Here is a 19,767-nt window from a genome sequence, read left to right as displayed (position 1 = left end):
CACTCCAGCGCACCCGGACGCCGAATCCCACCTCGCTTCGTAAGTACTTCATCCACATACTTCCCTCCCGCCTGGGTGACTTTTTGATGTTTTATTTTTCTTTTTCCTTTTTTTCTTTTTTTTTTTAATTTTTATTTTTATCCTTTAGCAGCCACCACCAACAAGGCAAATTGCCCCATGCAACCCGTGGGGAGTATCAGGGAAGCCTGGGGTCCCCACTCTGCGGGGAGTGGGCTGGGGATGGTCCCACGTGGGGAAAGTTGGGGATGCGACTGCAGTGAGACTGGGCTGCGTGGGATGGGGTTGTAGGGAGGAGACTGCTTTAGAGACAACTGCTTCGAATAACTTTAACTGCTGGGACAGTTCACAAGGAGATAATGCAAGCCAGCAGCATGGGAACTGGTATTAGGACTTCTTATTCCACTGCAAAGAGTTGGCATGAAGTGTTAATTTTTACCTCAAGGAAATAATTAAGGAAGAAATTTTTTGTAATTATTATTATCTCCAAAGATAAAAACTTTGTGACCAGAACCTGTGGAAATGTATCTTGCACTTTTTTTTTTCCATTGATCAAAGTTTAACTGTTGGGATTTTTTTTTTTTTTTAAAAAAAGTTTATGGGAAGTAGTGGGAGTTAGTCCACAGCCCAGCTAGGGTTTTGAACTAGCCCCCAGGAGTGCACTGCACTGTCTGGGAGAGGAAACTGCTCCCAGGCAATCCTGTGGGATCTCTGCATTCGTGCAATTATTACTAGCAAAAGATTTGGGTGGAGGGAGACAACAGGATTGGGCTTTCAAATACCTGTTTCCTAAGAAGTTTAAAATATGCTTTAGAAAAATAAAAAACAGACTAATCTGATAAAAATGCCTGGAGAGAGCAGTCTAGTACCCAAATAACTGACAAAGAACTTCTGTGCAGTAGCATGAGGCTGTCTTCTGTGCCCAGCAAGATGCCACTTCAATAGAGTAATGTTAAATATACAGTAAAACTTGTAAGGAAAAGTTTGGAATGCAAAGCAGGAACACCCAGACTTTCTACTTTTAGGGCATCTATTTTCTACTTGGAGTGCAGCAGAGGGGTTGCCTTGCTTTATTTCCAAGATTTGCCAAGGAAGCAGTTGTAATGGGGCTGGGATAGGACCGGGGTATGGGTGAAGGTGCATATTTGCTGATAAAGGAGCTGAGGCTGCCTGCTGAGTGCAGGTGGAAGGAGCCAAAAGCAGCCAGGGGTGGTACCATTCCTCTTGGCCCCTGAGCTGTTTCAGCTGAGCTCTGTGTTGGGAAGGTGGGTGCAAGATTACTACATCCAAATGATGATATCTTATTTCTTCCTTAGACATTTGTAAGTGCCTTGGTGCAAATAGGGGGCCTACTCACAGTATGGGACCCTGCAGAGGACAAGTGACAGGAGGAAGGACAGGTCTGTCATTGCCTCCCATGTAGGTTTAGGAAGGGAAGAAAAGAGCAGGTTAAGGATGCCAGGAGCCTGCCTGTCCCTCCTTGCTCATGTGCTCATCGCACATGAGAGGGGCAAAGCAATTAAAAATAATTTAATAATAAAAACCTGTTAGGAGACTGTAAGTGTGTGCATGGTGGGAGGAGACACACCAATCTTAAAGGGCAAACCCTGATGCCTGCGCAGCTCTTTGCACAGGGTAGCAGAACGCTGCCCTCAGTGCAGGGTAGACTGTAGCTGGTACAGTCCAGCCTCTGCCTCCTGTCTGTGTGGGGCAGCGCATTGTAAGATATTCCCACTTGTTCCCCATTTCCAGCTGTTGAGTGCATCAGCAGCAGCAGGGCCTGGCCTTGCTGATGCATTCAACTGCTGATGCTTGTCCACATTCCCTGGCCTACAGGACCCTCCTGAGTCCAGGAGAAGATAGGTCCATAGTGTCATACAGGCTTCTGTGGCAACATTATTATCAACCTACCAAAATAAATACTCAATAAAGTCAGATTGCCTGCTGCCATCCAAAAAGGATGCTGTCAAGAGTATTTTCATTATGTAGTATCCATGTTAACATACCAACTGTTTCTTTAATTATTATGTATGTTCCGTAAACTAGTGCATGTTTTTTTCTTGGGGAATTTGTCAATTGTGGAAACAAAACACTGCCCTGAACCAAAAAAAAAAAAAAAAAAAAAAAAAAAAAGGATTAAAAAAAGAAAAATCCACATACTTGTGGACAACACCACATGGTCTATTGAAGTCTTCAGAACCACAATTTATGGAGACCTTACAAAGGGCCAGTTCACAAATTCTCAGTATTCAACGTACAAGGGAGCGACATGCATGTGTAAGAAGTCATGCCCTTAAGGTACAACGGTGAGGACTGTTGACATTGATGCCCACTTAGCCCCTGTAAACTTTGATAAGAATTGCAGATCAGCAATTGATTTCTCCATCTTATATGTAAGAATGATCGCCTACTGACAACTCATTTGAGAACTGCGTTGTTCCTTAAGGCTGGATACAAATACACATAGGTACATAGTTTCCATGTAGCTGCATAGCACCCACAACTATTCAAATCCTAGGAGAAGACAAGAAATGGAAATGTAACTTCCCCTATCCAAAGCCATTTCTATGCCTCATTCAGGATCAAATGAAAAAAGTCCAGCTCTTTAGTTTTGTTCTCAAAGCTTTAGTTTTGTGTCTTACAACACAGGTTTTTCTCGAGAGTTCATTTACAGTTGGTTTAAATGTCACATGATAGATGGCCTCAAATGATTCACATGATTTTGGTATAAATATGTGAGAGTAGCTTTGCTGAATATTCCCTAAGGTCTAGCCTGATTATTTGAGACAAATACCTACATTAAACTAACTGCACATTAAAATAGTAAACAAAAACTGGTTTCTTTGTCTGCCTCTAGGCAAAATATTTTTACCTAATGGAAGTACAGAACTGCTTGCATTGGTGGATTGCTTGCTGAAGCCCTACAATTTAAGCAAAGAAAGAATCCTATTATTTGCATGAACGTGTGTGGTGTTTTAAGGCTATGTTAGTGAGTGGTAGGAGCTGTACAACTCCTTTCTCTGGATAGCTTTATCTGGGCGTTTTAATCAAGCATGTACAGGAACTGCCAATGATGACAAAAAGTTTTAGAGTGTGCTTTAAGCAACCTAAAAAATCCATCAGTACCAAAGGTGATATCTAGAAAGTGAAAAGTTCTGATATTTGTCATCTGAATCACCATCTCCTACAAGGAGTCCTGCTGTTATATGACTGTGACTCAGCAGGAGGGCTAATCCACATGAGACTGAAGTAGCTTTTCCTCGTATCTGCACTTTTCCGCCTGCCTTATTGTTCCTTGCTCTTCTCTGTCTGTAAGTGGAGCAAATCCTACTGAATGCCAAATGCTTTTACAAGGAGCAAATACAAAACTATGTAGTCAAAGCTAGAACTTTTCTCAACCTGCATTGTACCAAAGCCTCAGGCTATATGACTGTTGAATCCTAATTCATATTGGAAAATCTATATCCATTTCAGGAAGTGTCTCCCACTGAGTGTGATTTAGAGCTCCACTGCAACCATTACAGTTGCACAAAGGATGAATGTGGTGAGTGTGGCTCATTATGTCAAGTGATGTAACAGTGCAAGAAAAAAAAAAAAAACACAAAACCTTAGTCCATCACGTCAATAGCAAGCATTACCTACCAAGGTGACTGACTGCAGCAAAGAGAACAAACCATGCTAGCATGAAGGCTGCTAGGAAGAGTTGCACTTAACACATGAAAATCCAAGAACACGCTTCCATTTGTAAAGGCGTGTTAATGAGTTCATACAGTCCCCATAGCAGTCTTCCTTCCCACATGGAATGTTACTGGGGAATGTGTTTCTTTAGTGGCGGGAATTGATTTTAGTGGTTTGGGAAAGCACCATTACAATGCCCACATACATCACCTCTCCTTTGACCAAGAGCTCTGTGTGTAATGCACCGCGACAGGATGTAACAGCACTCAGGGGTTCGTGCATAGTATGCGATGTATATACGCCCAAGATATCAAAACTCATGATATATAAGAAGTTAGGCTGCAAAGCCGTATTTTACATCACTGAAGATGCCAAAGTCTTGGCATCTGTGATTATGAAAATGTGAAGACAGATCTGAGAGATTTATTTTAGAATACTATTTTTTAATCTACTGTATTAAGAAAAAATAATTAAGGAAGTCTCTCATAATCTGCATATACCAATCCTACATTAAGTCTCTTTACAAAGCTTAATTTTTATTAGGTGAAATAACTCAACAAAACAATTTAGTTAAATAAAACCAAAGTTAATCACATTTTTAAGGCATTTCCAATCAGTATAATTTACTACCACTTTTGTATTTAAATTGTACTATCTATCCTCAGCTTTTTTTTGCCTCAAGATCTGTTAAAAAAAAAGTCCATAGTGTCTGAAGTGGTACCCCTGCTTTTACTGAAAACTTTCTAAAAAGAGTACCTTTCAGAAAAGAACATTTTTCCCTACAATCATCATATTTAGCCAGCGTGCCCTAATTAAATCTGATAAAATCAAATGGCACGGAAGAAAAAAACCTCCCTCAAATCACAAAATGCAGAGTGAGCTTTCATATGGCCAGATAATAAGTTTTTGTTTTAAATAAAATTATGACTGCTTCATTTTAAGCCATAGCTATAGCTTTTTTATACAGTGAATAAAAAGAGCAAACATACCATGCTAAGGCGCATTCAAAGATTTCTTTATGCAGAGTCTTACCAGGTGGAAGACTATTTTTTCTGCAAATGCAAATGAAGTCTCCAGGCAGTATAATCCTTTAGTACAGATGTGAAGCTGGACTGGGACAGTTCTGCAGTGAACAGCTGGAGGTCAAACCCCTTATCCAGGTCTGATTCAGTAAGGTATTTAAGAATTTGCAGAATTTTACAAATTTTTGTGAATTTTAAATACTGAAGGGTTGGGAGTTAATCTCGTACGTACATTATGAGTCAATGTTCCTGACCTTTATTACTGTCAGCCAGTGTTGCTCCACTTACTTTGAAGTCACTGGAGTTTAGGACATGTTTTTCCATCCCCTGAAGAATTAGCTCAGTGCATGATTATGAGTGTGACCTTTCATATTTTGTTTGGCAAATATTGATGTGACTGGATTTTGCTTGAAGATTATTTGTTCTCTATATAGAGGCAAGTTGAGTCATAGAAATGAGGTTAACTCCCCTACTGTTCTGTTTCTTGTTGACAAACAATCACTGCAATTTACAGGGAAATAATATAGGTAATTTCTTTACCTCCAGCAAGGTAAAAACAAACTCCTGCAGTAGTCTCCTATTTTCCTATCCTCTTTTTCGCTGTTTTTCTCCAACTGCCTTTTCTTTCACCTTTCTCTTTTATTTACCTTTCCTTCTCCACCTCCCTTTCCTTCCTCTGTTTTTCCCCAGTTCCTCCTGTCTTTCTTCTACTATTCATGCTGTCTCCTGTTTTTTTTTTTTTCTCACTCAGACTGCACCTTCAGGTTGAAGGCTTTTTCCTTTAACATTGTTCTGTTATTCTGATGGGTTCCTGCTAAGCAACCATAGAAACAATCAGCAGTAATATATGGTCTCATTTCCTTCTTCCTGTGATGGCATCTGGGGTGGTCCCCCAGTGAGCACGTCCAGGGTCAAATCTCAGCTTGGGGGATGGTGGGGGAGCTCAGGGAGGAGGCTGGGCTCCAGGACCCTCTGCAGTTGTGAGTAGAGGGGGATAAACAAGCCAAAGCAGCAATCCAGTGAGACCTACAGAGCACAGGCACTTAAACAGCTTTGTGAAATGGGTTCCTGTGCTCTTACCAAGGTGATGAGTAAGTCTTCTTCATGATGGCTTTGGGATCTACAGGCACTGGCCATCTTTCAGTGGTAGCTCTCACAGCTGGGTCTTTAGGGGTATCCAGGTTCTCTTAGAGGCACTGGACTTGTAAGACTAACTCAACAGCATTTTTAATTAAAGCTAGATTGTATGATAAACATCAAATATGATCCTTAGTTTATTGTTCAGGAAAAAAAAATGGAGAAGAAAACCACAACAAAACATCCTATTTCCTAGCATTTACTTTGTGTATGTGATAGCACTTTCTGTATGATCAAAGTCTGCATTCTTCTGTAGAGCCAAAGTATTTCCTGTGCTAGGGTGGGTTGCTTACAGGTGGAAAAATGGGATATTGCATGTGTCACCAAGGCAGTGAATAAATGCACCTCTTAGCAAGCGTGAGCAAAATCAGGCCAGCAGACTGCGTGACAGAGAGCAGCTGGAAGACAAGACCTCCTCATGATCTGGCTAGCAAGTGGATATATAACACTGATATGTCTGATTTATGTCATGCTGCTGCTTTTTTTTTTTTTTTTTCTTCTGTGTAGTAGCTTCAAAGGGGGAGAAAAGTCCATTTCAATGATGTCAACAGAATGTGTTCAGCCACTTGATATCCCAGAAGACAGACTGGACAAGCGAGATTCGCACTGTAACCATTTAGGTAAGTGTTATTAGATGACATCATTGGAGTAATTAGAGAGGTGTTGTCTTTGCATCATTAGGTCCTGTCCAGTGTCCATTTTTCCCCTCCAGCAACACAACTGAGCCCTCTTGAAACCCGATAGATTACACCTTCTGCTGACACTTCTGATGCCAGATGGAAAGGGAAAGAGTGGTTCTCCTGCATATAAATATTAGCCAAAGCACTAGAGCGAAGTTAATTGAAGAGCAGAAAGGAAAAAAGAGTCATTGTTCTTTTCTCTGATAAAAATAGTAGAGCAGTTTCTTCATTTATACCACAACAAACTGGAAGCTAGGATACAGCTGAGCCTTCCCTAAACACATTTTCCATATGCAATTTCAGTAAAAATTTCAAACACCCCTTTTGCCTCCACTGGGGTGGTTTTCTAAACACTTTTTCTCCTTCATCATCAATCTGTTTCCTCTCTTGAACGTATTTTGTACATAACTTTTGCACTGAGTACCAGAGGCATCTTTGCTCTACCACACTCCTAAATACCAGACTTCATACTTGATAGATGTGCTTTTCACATATTCATGGTCTTTGCCTCTGCTTCAAATGCTATTACTTTACTCCTGCCTTGCAAAATTGTCATGAAGATTTAGCAACCCAGAAACAAAAATCTATTTGCTTGTTGTTACCCTTGTGATAACAATAATGTAACACAAATGCAATTTCACTTGCTTGTCAAAAAGAGTGTTTCACCGCAGGCAAGCACAATTTTATAAACTTTATCTGGCCTGCAAGGAAGGTATCCTAGTTCTGCCCCTGCCACAGCATTCCTAGCCAAACACACCACTTTTACAACTGCTGGCATACCAAACATAGTTGTTCCATAAAATTACTTATTTAAATAAGTACAGAATGTGTCTCATTCTACAGTTGGCACACCGAGACAGTGGGAGGTTAAATGAGCTCATGAGGACCACGCAGGAAGCCTGTGAGAGTCAGAAAAAGACCCCACATCTTCCAGGGACTTCACCCTGAGGTCGTCCTTCCCATGTCTACCCGCAGGCTCGTAGACATACGGCTGCCTCAAATAGTGGGAGAGCCTGGAACAAAGTCCTGTTGCACCGAAGTCTGCACTGAGGGGTTGGGTGTGGGTAGGGAACCTTGCTGAAGCCAAACAAGCAACTTTTAAGAAATCAAAGTATTGGTTTGCATGATGATACTAATGACAGGCTAGATTCAGTATTTTCAGTTTGCATAAGCACCCAGAAATGTAGATCCTTGCAGGAAAAAATGTGCTGACCATCTGAGTCAACTGTTTTAAGGGAAAACCAAAAATCTAGTGTAATGTTATGTAAATCAAAAGTAAATACCAGCTGCTCAGTGGCTTTGGAAATAAAGCCAGCTCTTGAAGGGCACAATATACTGGGTCGATTTACCAATACCTGAGGCTGACCTCACACACATAAATCTTTCCTTCACAAAAGTGCCCCTGTTACCCTTGAAGACAGCTCGCATAGTTAGAACTGGATGAAACAGGGATGGCCATGGGACATCTGCACACTATGGTGCAGCTTTCCCTCTGCCACGTAACATACAGCTGCCCACAGCTCTCTCCCTTTGCTTTATGTCTACCACCTACAAAGCAGAAGGACCACCTAAATCTCTTGACTCCCACGGAGTATGGCACAGAGGCCTCTTGTACTGACTTTCTATTTAAGAGATGTTTCTCCACAGGCATTTTGATCTATTTGGACGAAAGCAGTATTATTAAAGCTTTTCTTTTCACCATCTGGTTTATTACTTCCCATCAGTTTCCATTTCTATTAGTCTTTTTTTTTTTTTCCCTCCTGCAGAGGATCTTTCAGAGCAGCTGATTAAGAGCTGTGACCTCAAAAAGAAACCAAGAAAAGGTAAAACCATCCAGGCTTCCCAAAACACTGAACAGGAGCAAAAAAAGCCAAGGAGAAAAGACACACCGGCTTTACACACCCCACCACCTCTAGCAGGTGAGCAATACATCTCTTGACTTTGAAATCCCAATTCAGCTGAGGGCCCTGACTCTGGGCAAAGGTCCAGAGACCTCTCATTCACTTATGTCCCTGTGGAGATGGGCACGAACGCAGCTCCATGCCATGTACACCTGGGAAGGCAGGCAAAGAGAGGCTGACTTTCTGCAAGGCATTCCCTGTTAGATGAAGAGTTTTCTCACAAGGTCTAGGAATACCACTGTGAGTGGGTGCGTGCTCCTAAAAAATATGCTCCCTTGGAGCTCATAGTCTTACTGCCTTTGCATGGTAAATTATGTGTTCTTATTTCTATCTGCTGAGCCATGCTAGATACCCAGATTTGACCTGGTCCAAAATTAAAAAGGATCTAGTTGAACCCCTGTACTTTTTTGTGCAACTCGTACTCGGTGCTCAAGAGGAAGCTGATCAAGCATAAGGCTGGGGGAAGATGGGAAAGGCACACAAGCCAGCTGCAGGTTGTTCCTCCTGGAAATCGCAGGGCTCTTGTGCTTATGGTGAGTCTGGCAAAGGCTGGGTGTTTTGGGAAGCCAGAAACCACCACAGCAACAAAGGGGCTCCTTGTAGGATGCTTGCCTGCTGCTGCGCATCTACAGACCTCTGAAGTTCAAGAGCCAAATGCCCCCAACCTGGGGAAGGGAAGAATGAGCAGGAGACTGCCACTGAAACCTGACATCTTCCAAGACCAGCAGTGGGAATAAATGTCTGATGCGTGTCTTTGCTAACAAGCACTCCTTGTTGTGCTCCCCTGGGAAAGAGCTGCGCTCTTGTATCCACTGCATTGAGTTCTTCTTCCCATGCTGCATATACACAGAGGAGTTAGTCAGTAACTACTTGCATGGTCCCCTGTGTACCCACAACTCACCAAGTCAAAAACAAGCAGCTGGGATTTTCCAGTATTTGTAATCCAGATTTTTAACTTGACTCTGTTCAACTTTCACATAGGGAAGAGTGGCTCAGAGGCTGGAGAGCTGCATTTTGTACCCATGGTAGCCATATCATAAAGAAAACATTGATTCACTAGTTAAAACAGGCCATTTCTCTGTGGTCACATTGCTCCCAGGCAGAGGCTTGAGCATCCACATGATTAAGCTACTTTGACAATATACTTAAGCTTCTCGAATAAAAGATTGCACTCATCTTTACCATGATTTCTGATGAGCTGCAGTTTAGTCCATGAAGTACAACCAGAAGCCAGCTGACCTGAAAGCATCGCTGTCTATGGCCTATGGGATATAATTGACTTGGAGGAAAAGTATTCCATTGCAAAATCTGAAGAGTAGGTGCACCACGCAGAACAGATAATCCACTCGTGCAGCCTTTATTCAGAGCAGTCATTGGGAAAGTTACACAGGTGCAAACTTTGATATGAACAAGGCTTTTTTTTTCTTGCCTGCAGGCATATTTTCAGATTTTTCTGATAATCTGCTGAAAAGATATGGTATCACAGAGAAACCACAGAGAGAGAGAGTGAGTCCAGGCTCACAGATCACTGAACTGGAGCAGAAGAAGCCCAGGAGAAAAGATACACCTGCCATACACATCCCACCCTTGATAATAGGTAAGAAACTTAGACAAAGGTGCTCCAAACAGGAAGAAAAAAAATGGCTAATGTCTGAGGTATGTTTTGGAGGAGGCTGGAAGGAGATTATTCTGCCCAATGTACTTAGCAGTTCCTGCTGAACTTGTACCTATTTGGTCAAACTATATAATAGAAGTGGTAGCTTATGGAAAGCCTTTTTCATATTCCCTACTCATGGTTTTGGGACAGAAGGGATGGGGAGTAAGAGAAGGCATCAGGTCACCTGATTAACTCTTCCAAACATGATCCTACTTTTGTGAAAGGCTAACTACTGCCCTGCTTTTCAAATTGAGCACATAGAAATTTTTATGTCACCAGCACTGATATAGCTCACACAGCCTTCAACAACCTGGAAAAAAATTATCCTGATTAACCTCCTCTTAACTCCACAGTCCCTAATGTGCTCTGAGGAAACCAAGCTGTGATGAACTTCTCGTTAACAGCACCTTAAAGACAGTTCTGTGCTTCTGGCTTAACATGCAGTGCAGCAGCTGATTTGCTCAGTGACCATATGAAGTCAGTCAGACACATTTTGATCCCAAGACCCTTTGTTTGCTGAGTTTCCCACATTCCTCTGTCACAGAAGAACCTCAATTCATCGATATTTCTGAAGGTCTTTGAAGATGTAAAGCATGGAATTACTAGTGCTAGCTAGAGATACAGGAAATAGGGCAAGTTTGCGTGCTATGCACCAGCCCTTTCCAGATCATAGGATGGAGCAGAAAACAAACAAATGAACAGATGAATGAATGAAAAACAAACCAACCCCAGACCCAAAACTAGTCCCAAAACTGGGAAACACTGTTCCTTTAGGAACCTCTCATATGAACTGGTTCTGCAGTGGGCTGGCACTACTGAGCAGTGAGGCACAATAAATGAAAAGATCCTGAGACAGATACTTTGGCCCTGAGTGATTAAGCAACAGCTCAGTACATCAAGCACCTGAGTTTCAGGTGCACTTTGAATGAAATTTCCTGTACATCTAATAATTATAAGGTGTGCAAATTGCTTCATCACTCCAATCAGGCACCTGTATTTGCAGACATCTCCCTTCTTTGTGAATCTGAGCCTTCATAACTGACTCAGACTTGTAAGGATTTTCTTCATTTAATCAGTACGGGGCTCCCAAAAGTAGAGAGGAGTATAACTAAGTTTGCACGATCATAGCAACAAGGATGGTGAATACTAGTGCCTTGCATATTGATCTGCCTAAGGAAAATACATTTTTTAATTTGCTCATTGAACTCAAGCATCCCGATGGTTTGAGGCATCAGAGCTGCCGTGAATGAGTCACTGGAAACCTGGTCCAGTCATTTGCTGGGGGAAATGAAATCTATCGTATAACTTCGGAGCCCAACTGCAAGGGTTCTATTTAATACAGTGCACTGATAATGAGCTACTTATATAATTGCTGGAGGAAATTACTCAGCAAATTACCTGAAATTTCACATGACAAATAAACTAGGTGGGGAAAAAAAATAGTCTTTTAGGGATTGGTTCAGAAACAGAAGCAAGGCAAAATTTATCAAACCACTGGTAATAAATATTAGTCTTGTTTATTACACTTGAAGCTTACCCTCCCCGTAGACCTTGGAGGAGAGATGAGATATTATTTTGGTCAGTTCAAAAACACTCCCAAGAAAAGTTGCCTTTGGCCATTTGTAGCACCTTTGAAGATGCTGTTTATCCTTTGCATGTCAGGGTATATGCAGAGAAGGAGGATCTGAAAGCAAAACACGTTTGATAGAAATCAGAGGTGAAACACGTGACAGTGCTGCTGAGAGGCTCAACTCCTGTTCAGTTTAAATGTAATTGCTAGCTAAGGGGATGCAGCAAGGGTGAATTATTTCCTTGACCTGTCTTGATAACACTCTGGTTGGATTAGCATCTAGTCACTTATTACTTCATATTTCGATCCTAGCTTTAACTAGCTCAAATAGGTACTTGAGAGAGAAATAAGAAGCACGGTAAGGTTCTTCACCTCCTGCCTCCCATGAAGTCTCCCTCTTTTTAATAATTTTCAAAGCGAAAAGAAGCTAATACAAGTTTATGGTAACAGAAACATGTTATAATCCCCAAATGATCTGGAAATAAAAAAAACACAGAAGGGAAGAGCACAAAAAAGAAAAGTGCAGTGACTTTCAAATGTGTGACAAAATTCAAATTGTGTGCATTTGCTCTTGGGGAATGATAGAAACGAATGGATTTTTCAGCAGTTTGCAACTATACATCCAATGACACTTTCTTGTCTACTGGTGAAGCCACCTTCAGCACTCAGCATGGATTCAGAGCAGTCTGCTAGATGTCATCTCTCCCTGTGAATAGCTTTTCCAGGTCCTGTATTCTGGGTCTATTTTCCAATGACTGACCACCAGTGACAGACTTGTCCCTGTACCAGGGGCAAAGCAGCCTATGTGTTTGAATGCCTGAATTTCATTCCCTCCCTACTCTAAGGATGCATATTTTCTTTTCAAGATACATGCCAACATATATCCTTCTGCTGGCTGAAATTTGCCAGCAGTGGCTCCTTGACTTGCTATGAAAAAGTGACTCATTGTGGCTGCGGGCTGGTCCAGTATTTACTACTTGTTTACTTTCAGGGTTATCCCATCAGGTAGCAGACAGAGCACAAACAAACGGAGCTCTTGCGGAACTGCTGTGCAAAATAGAACCTGAATTATAGATCTGGAGACCTGAGAAGCCCCGGCAGGGCTACATGCACTAAATAAATACAGACAGGCCTTTCTGTCCCTGTCTCCATGTTATTGGTGTTACTGCAGTAAGCAGCACACTCAGTGCCACGTGTATCCCTTGTGACCTGCTAATGAGGATTGTCCCCAATTTCTAACATTTCCCCTTCAGATCTCTCCCAAGTGCCACTTCCAGATGCCAATTAAAAAAAAAAAAAAAACAAACCTCCACTTAATTGTTTGTAGTAACAGAGCTTAATTACTAGATTATCTTTTTAAGCAGCTGTCCATACAAATAGCTTTGTTGTAAATGTAGTTAAAAATGGCAGCTGTGTTATCTCCCTTCACTTTGACCAGCTGGTTATGAGCACTCTAGGATGGTCCCTCTCCTTCTTGTGTGGCCAGAGAGATTTTCTATTGCAAATAAAAGCAAATCAAACAGACCATACAAAGTGATAAAAATCAATGTATCTGCTGGATCCAAGAAAGAAATAGAATGAGTTTCACAACTTGCAAACAGCCAAGGGGGCTGCTCAATTAGGATCTGAACATTACCGTCTGCAGGAACCCATGGCTACCTGTTGTCTGCAGAAGGAGACTGAGGAAATCAGTCCTTATCCAGCTTAAATGTCTACGCCTGGGCATCGCAAAACCTTTCCCTGCAAGGGTGTGACTTCTAAATGTATTCAACTTTCAAACTCCTACTGAAGAGGCACAAATAACAAGGTGTCATGTATGTAAAAATGAGCCATGAGCAGAGGTCTCCTCCAGTGGCCAGCTCCCCTTCAGTCAGCCAACATCTTGGCTTTCCGAAGGGATTAGACCAGAGGACAAAATATAATCATAATTCTAATGGTTTTTTTTTCCCTCTCACATGACAGTAAATGATTTGAATCTGATCCAAAGCCCATATTAAACTCTGGGACACTCTATTGCCATCTCCATTTAGCAATATATTCAATTAACTGAAATATTTCTGAGAGCTCTTCAGGCCTGTGGGTTTGAGCAAGAATGTAAATACATGGGTAAATATGGGGATACAATTCCTGAAATGTGGCTGCTTAAGGTTTCTTAATCAGATCAGAGATAACAAGTAAAACAACAGTTTCAAGCCGTCATTCTCCCTCATGCCCTAGAATACTAGTTAAGGTAGCTCCTTTAGGGTAACATCAACCCCTCAGTGAAAAATCTCTGAGTGATGCAGGAGAAGTACAGCAGTTTAATGTCACCTCTGTCCCTTTTCCAGTGCAAGGGATGTGACGGGAGCACTCCAATACTCTTCCAACCCAGCTGCAGGAGCTGTCTGTAGTCAGTCAAGGGGAACTGGTACCACCTTGGTGGTTTTCTGATTTACAGCCCAGGAGGAGTGGCTTAGACCTAGGTGGCACCTGGCAAACAGTTGATTGAAGCCAACTTCTTCTTCTGCCTACGTTTGAGCTTCCTAACAGAAGCTCTCCTGTCTCCTGAGCCTTTGAGGTCCTAGTCTTTAGCTAAACATTACAAGTAGTTGCAAGTTCTGTTGGAAAAACATGGCTACGTTTTATTTCTACACTGCTTTCTTTAGTGAGATCTCTTGGCAGATATTAACAGCAACAGGTACCAATCCTTAAAACAGATCTGTGAGATGAGCTGCATTTCATAATGCACACAGCTGGGAAAACAGGGGCACGAAGACTAAGTGATTTACTTAAAGAGTAAACAGAGAAAGACTGACTTACAAATGTTCCCCAATTCCAGCATCCTGCTCACTCCTTTTAACCTAGAATTTCCAAACCACATTCAGTAAAGCACACTTTCCCCACAAGTGATCAGTGGCACTAAATCAAAGAAAAAAAATCCTTTCCCCCTGTTATAGAAACAATTCTAGCTAAGACATCCCATCTGTATCCTCTTTCCACTGTTTTGCATTAAAAGGCCGATTTTAAAGGCATATAGTTTTCCTTGAAGTTGCTGGTGGTCCATAGTCTGGAAAGTTAATAGTCTGCAGCTCTAGGCTATGTCCTCCTTGGAGCTTTGAATCCTGAACTCTGCTGGAAACCAAAGTGATTCACTGATAGCTGTGCATCGTCTTGCTACAGATTGTGGTAAGCGCCTGGCACGCTACTGATGTGGGTCCAGCTAAGAACTGGGGACCTCTGCTTGCTGCTACCTTCCAGCTGTCTCTGGCATCTGCTCTAAAAAAGCTAGTTTATAGGCTATAATCAAGCCATTAGAATTACATAAACATACTTTTCCTTCATCACTTCATAATTCAAATAAGAGACATGATCATAAAGCACAGCGCAGCTTTATTTAGCTTACATTCCTGATTTCTTACTCCTACTTTACCCAAAAGATAGGCTATCTCTCATCAAGTGGTCCAGTGTCGCTTCACACTTTAAGCATATTTTAGCTAGCATGTTTTCCTTGTTCCTCAAATGCACCATGTTGAAAAAATAACAACAATAAAAAAACCCTCTCCTAACCTCCCACCCGCCAAAATCCCAAAAACAACAACAAAAAATTGTCTGTATTTGCCTATAGTTGTCTATATGAATAGAAGTATGAGTGGGGAACATTTACATCCATCTCCATAAAATGACAATTCTTTGCTGTTAATAATGGCAGTTACTCAATTGCTGCCTGAACAAATGAAGTCCTTTGTGTTTCAAGATAATATGCATTCATGCCTTTCAGTTTATCTCATGATCGCAATGAAACCAGCTAGTTCACAAGATGTGCCTATAAATGAAGCAGGAGCTAACTAAGGGCAGTATAGGTTAATATTTTCATTAATTCATCACCTCTTGAAAAGACTCCAAACTTGGAGAAAGTCTTCCTGTGTGGTATTGCTCTATTTTCAGAGCTCATCAAGTCTGAAAGCCTTCTCTGTGAGAGGGCTTTCGAAGCAGAAAGAAGCAAAACAGGTTGGTTTGACAGAACAGCTCAGCTGGTTAGTACAGACAGAGCGCAAACAGCAGGAGACTGAATTAGGGAGAGATTTCATTGATCTCCACACAATGGTAACCCTCATCCTGTTTTTAGACCATGTTAACCTTCACACCAAGGAATGTGAGCATAAAATATATCTTAGAGGTCACTTGCTTTTTACTAGGAACAGGCAAAACCAACACAATCTGTTAAAACAGGGATTAAGAACATTTTCTATCTAGTGCATTGTCCTCTCTTCACTCAATTAATTTAATTTCTAATAAAGAGTGCAGTTACAGTAATGGTGATATCTTGGTATCACATAAAAGCCTCAAGATCCATAAGGGATGGACTTACTGTTTTAAGTATGAGAGAGAGAAAGAGAAAGAAAGACAGAGAGAAGGGAGGAGAGGCAGATATTTGTGGAAGGATGATCCACAACCTATCTATACAAGAGAAGGACTTTGGAAGAAGGGAATACTTACACATGGAAAGATACTTCACATAGCATACCTACAGATGATGAAAAGGTTTCTGGAATCCCCATGGTGTGTTGTGAAATCAAATTCCTTTCAGTATCGTGTCATATTGTTCTTTGGTGCTTTTGTGATAGAGATGAAGCTTTATTTTTCTTCTAGGATGGCTAGACTCCAAAGCTTATTAAGACCCCAAACCTCCGTAATTCATACACTGGCTTAAAGCCTTCAGTAACATACCTGAGTGTTTTAACATTAATCTTAATCTGGTTGCTTTTGCAATTTATTGATACTATACAACTTCAGTGGGCATGGCACTTTGCATGTGGGTATTCTAACATTTGTCTCTTTTGGCATCTGCATTTGCAAAATCTAAGTAATACATATAGAAAACAAGCATGCATACACATGTTCACATAAATGGACTCAGTCACAAAGATTAATGACAGTATTTATTTCATCATGCAAGCTCTTTCCCTTTTTTAGCTTTCCAAACCCTTTTTACAAATGGGTTCCCAGATGAAACTTCAGTGTCTTGTTTCACAGGTAGCAGAAATACACTGGATTTAAGAGTGCCTGATGAATTTAGCTAAAAATGCAGTGTTCTAGTTCACTGTCTAAAATAATAAATATTATTATATTACAGATATTATATATTCTAAATATTATAATAATAAATAAAACTCCTGGTAAACTATCAGGAGAGTGATGTGCCAAAAATAAATGATAAGTAACTCCCATGATGTTGGAAAACTACGTTAGGATCAAGAAATTAAAGAGGACTGAAAAATTACTCTTATCGTGATATTTTCTAAAGAAGTAATATTTTAAATCAACTCCTTTTATCTCTCTCTTTTTTTGTGTGTGTGTCCTTCGGTTTTTAAGGCGCTAAGCTGCTTACAGAAGAAAAGCAAACAGTGATTATGGAAGATGAAGAAAAGGACGGAGACATAATCCCCAGTTAAGATTACAGTGATATTTCCAGGAATGCAGTGTAAATAATTCTGGGTCATTCAAAGTGGCAGCACATAGAAAAAAACAATCCTTTCATTTTTATAAATAATAATACTTTTCTTAAGCATGCACTTGAATTTAAATTCTCTTCAAGTGTTTATCTGCATCTCATGAAATCCCAGCAAGCATCATAGGAGATGATGACAGAAATTTCACTCACACATGGGGTTGGAAGGATTCTCTTGGTTTACTAAAAGCAGCTTCCCAGGATTTTTGTCAATGAGGAATCCACCTCAGATCAGCTCTAGCTTTGTGCAGCATGGTGATAAAGGTTAACACAAACGACATCACCAGTCCACTGTACCTGGCACTAGATATCAGAGTGGTTGGTAGCACAGGGTCATAAAACATCAACTAATGATACAAATTGCATTTTTTTCTCCTGAAAATTCACTTCATTTGTCCAACTTTCCAATACTGGAATAACACTGACTGCAGTGCAAATTGCCACATGCAGAGCTGATGTGACAGGTGGAGAGGATGGGAGGGCAGGAATCAACTCTAGAGTCCCTGAAATGCAAAGCAAACACTTCCTCTGCCTGTATCTGCTCACAACTTGTATTTGTGAGGAGGAAAAGGTAGATTTACTGTAGTACAAAAACTTACAGCTAAGGACTGTCAGCATTGACACATCAAACAGGATGGAGGGCAGAGCTCTGAGAAGAGAAACATATAGGAAATGCAATGCCTGCCTGTTACACCAGGGTACATTATGGATTTTTTTTTCTTTCAGAGCTTTTATTCCTGGGGTATTGAAAGATAAACTAGTTGGATAGCTGATCCTTTTACTCCATATTTTTTCTTTTGACATCTACTTTTTAAAATGAGTCCTAGGTTCTTAGTTAGGAGGCACTGTAAAGATAAAAAACCACAGCAGGAGGGTCAAAACTGAGTAAAAGTAATAGTGTTACTCAATGGCAAATGCATACTGCAAGGTGGAACAGCCCCACACGTTTTTTTTAATAGTTTACCTCATTGACTCAATCAAGACTTGTTTTCACAGCCAGCTACAGCCTTCAGCATTTGTACAGAGACGGGTACTTGTAGAATATTATACAAAATAGGTAGAACTGAGTAGTTTTGTGCTTACCTTCATAGCTCTGTGTGCTAGACAAAGCAGCACTGCCAGCTGAACCCTTAGGGAATGCAGCAGAGAGGTTAAAAACTATCTAGCCTGCCAGACTGAATTTAGCTATCCTTTTAACACCCTTAGGCAGACAGCTGAGAAGCACAGTAGTTTTGACTTCATTTGCCACAGTGACTGACCCAGCATCTTTCATGAGAACGCGGTCCATTCATAGATATTCAGCTTCAAAATGTAATCGACATGCTTATAATAAATCGTCATGTATTAAAGTGTACTAGAGGCCAGCTATATTATTAATGGGATGCCTGATACCTAGGAGGTGTACTTTTTAAAATCCTGTTAATCTATCAGTGCGACAAGATAATATTTAAAATATAATCAATCAATCATTCATATAACAACATTCATGTAAGGTATACAGTAAAGTATGTCACAGAAGTACATGACAAGAAATATGTGCGATTCGAGTCTAGCTTTCCCAGTAAAGTTGGTGAATATCTTCAGTGCACAATACAACAAGAGTGAGAGCATGGAGTCCTGAAAAGATTCAAATGCACATCAGCAATGGATTAGCTGCAAAAATGTACATGTTTAGACAGGAAGGCCATTAACAACACAAGGCAGGAGCACAAATAGGATGTGACTTACTTCACTGCTCTGAAGAGGATTTGTTTCCAAGCCTGGGGAATGCTGACACAGTTTTATATATATATATATATATATTAAAAAAAAGGTGCATCCCTTAAGCCTAGCACTATAGGTTCTTTGCCAAAGAGGAGTTACAGTCCCAGTGACATCTCTGACGGTACTGCATCCTAATTTACCATCCCTATATATTTCAACTTGAAGCCTAGCCATAAAAATGTCACAGCATAAATCATTTGCTGCAGTTCATTTAAAATTGCATATTCATAGCCTGGTAATTCAGCATTTATTGTTTTTCCACCCAGAAGCAACATGAGCAACTAAAAAGTAATTTTTTCACTTGATCAATTAAGTAAATAGGAGTTTTTGCAATGTTCCTGGGAAGCAGTGCGATGAATCGTTTCTCAAAGCTTTCACCTGCCTCGTTGCACTCAGAGAAAGTATTAAAAGCTACTTTATTTGGGAATAAGTTATGATTATTTTCAAATCAGATAAACACTGCCCCTTCCCCCAAAACAAAACGTTTAAGTGTTGCAGAATCACTGTGGACATGAATGTGGTTTATTTGGTTTCTTTATTGAGAGTTCAGGCTCTGAACTCTCCCTTTATTATCCCTTTAGATAGTGCTAAAATTGCACAAATTGCTGTCCTAGGCAAATGGCTGGTGTTTGTGTGTTCTGGGGCAGAAATGCTTTTGTATCCAGTGTCCCCAAAGGTCCTTCATGGCCATTACAGAAAAGCTGGAAGGAAACGGAAAGCACAGAAACAGACTTAGACTTTCCGTGGCACTGTTAGGACCAGGATGTTGCAGGCTGGAGTCACTTACATTGTCTGCACATAGGCATTGACTGCTTTAGGGCCTTAGTAACTGTCTTGCATTCAGATATTTAT

At 40.8% G+C, this 19,767-nt stretch overlaps 1 protein-coding gene across 1 annotated transcript; it reads left to right on the top strand.

Annotated features, from left to right (window-relative positions):
* The first annotated feature begins 6,159 nt into the window (after positions 1-6,159).
* On the top strand, positions 6,160-18,505 carry PPP1R17 (protein phosphatase 1 regulatory subunit 17). The gene is made up of 4 exons (XM_086741674.1): positions 6,160-6,475; positions 8,302-8,454; positions 9,872-10,033; positions 17,016-18,505. Exons 1-4 carry the CDS (start codon positions 6,274-6,276, stop codon positions 17,093-17,095), a joined length of 597 nt encoding a protein of 198 aa, XP_086597800.1. The 5' UTR covers positions 6,160-6,273; the 3' UTR covers positions 17,096-18,505.
* The last annotated feature ends 1,262 nt before the right edge of the window (positions 18,506-19,767 follow it).

The sequence above is a fragment of the Chlamydotis macqueenii genome, chromosome 2 (assembly GCF_036417535.1).
Source record: "Chlamydotis macqueenii isolate bChlMac1 chromosome 2, bChlMac1.mat, whole genome shotgun sequence".
Classification (NCBI taxonomy): domain Eukaryota; kingdom Metazoa; phylum Chordata; class Aves; order Otidiformes; family Otididae; genus Chlamydotis; species Chlamydotis macqueenii.
Note: the sequence above shows the minus strand (reverse complement) of the source record. Positions and strands in the feature narration are given on the sequence as shown.

Coding starts and splice junctions, on each gene's coding strand:
- PPP1R17 (XM_086741674.1), top strand. CDS start 6,274: ATGATCTGGCTAGCAAGTGGATATATAACACTGATATGTCTGATTTAT. Junction 6,476..8,301: donor TTCGCACTGTAACCATTTAG/GTAAGTGTTATT, acceptor TCCCTCCTGCAG/AGGATCTTTCAGAGCAGCTG. Junction 10,034..17,015: donor CATCCCACCCTTGATAATAG/GTAAGAAACTTA, acceptor TCGGTTTTTAAG/GCGCTAAGCTGCTTACAGAA.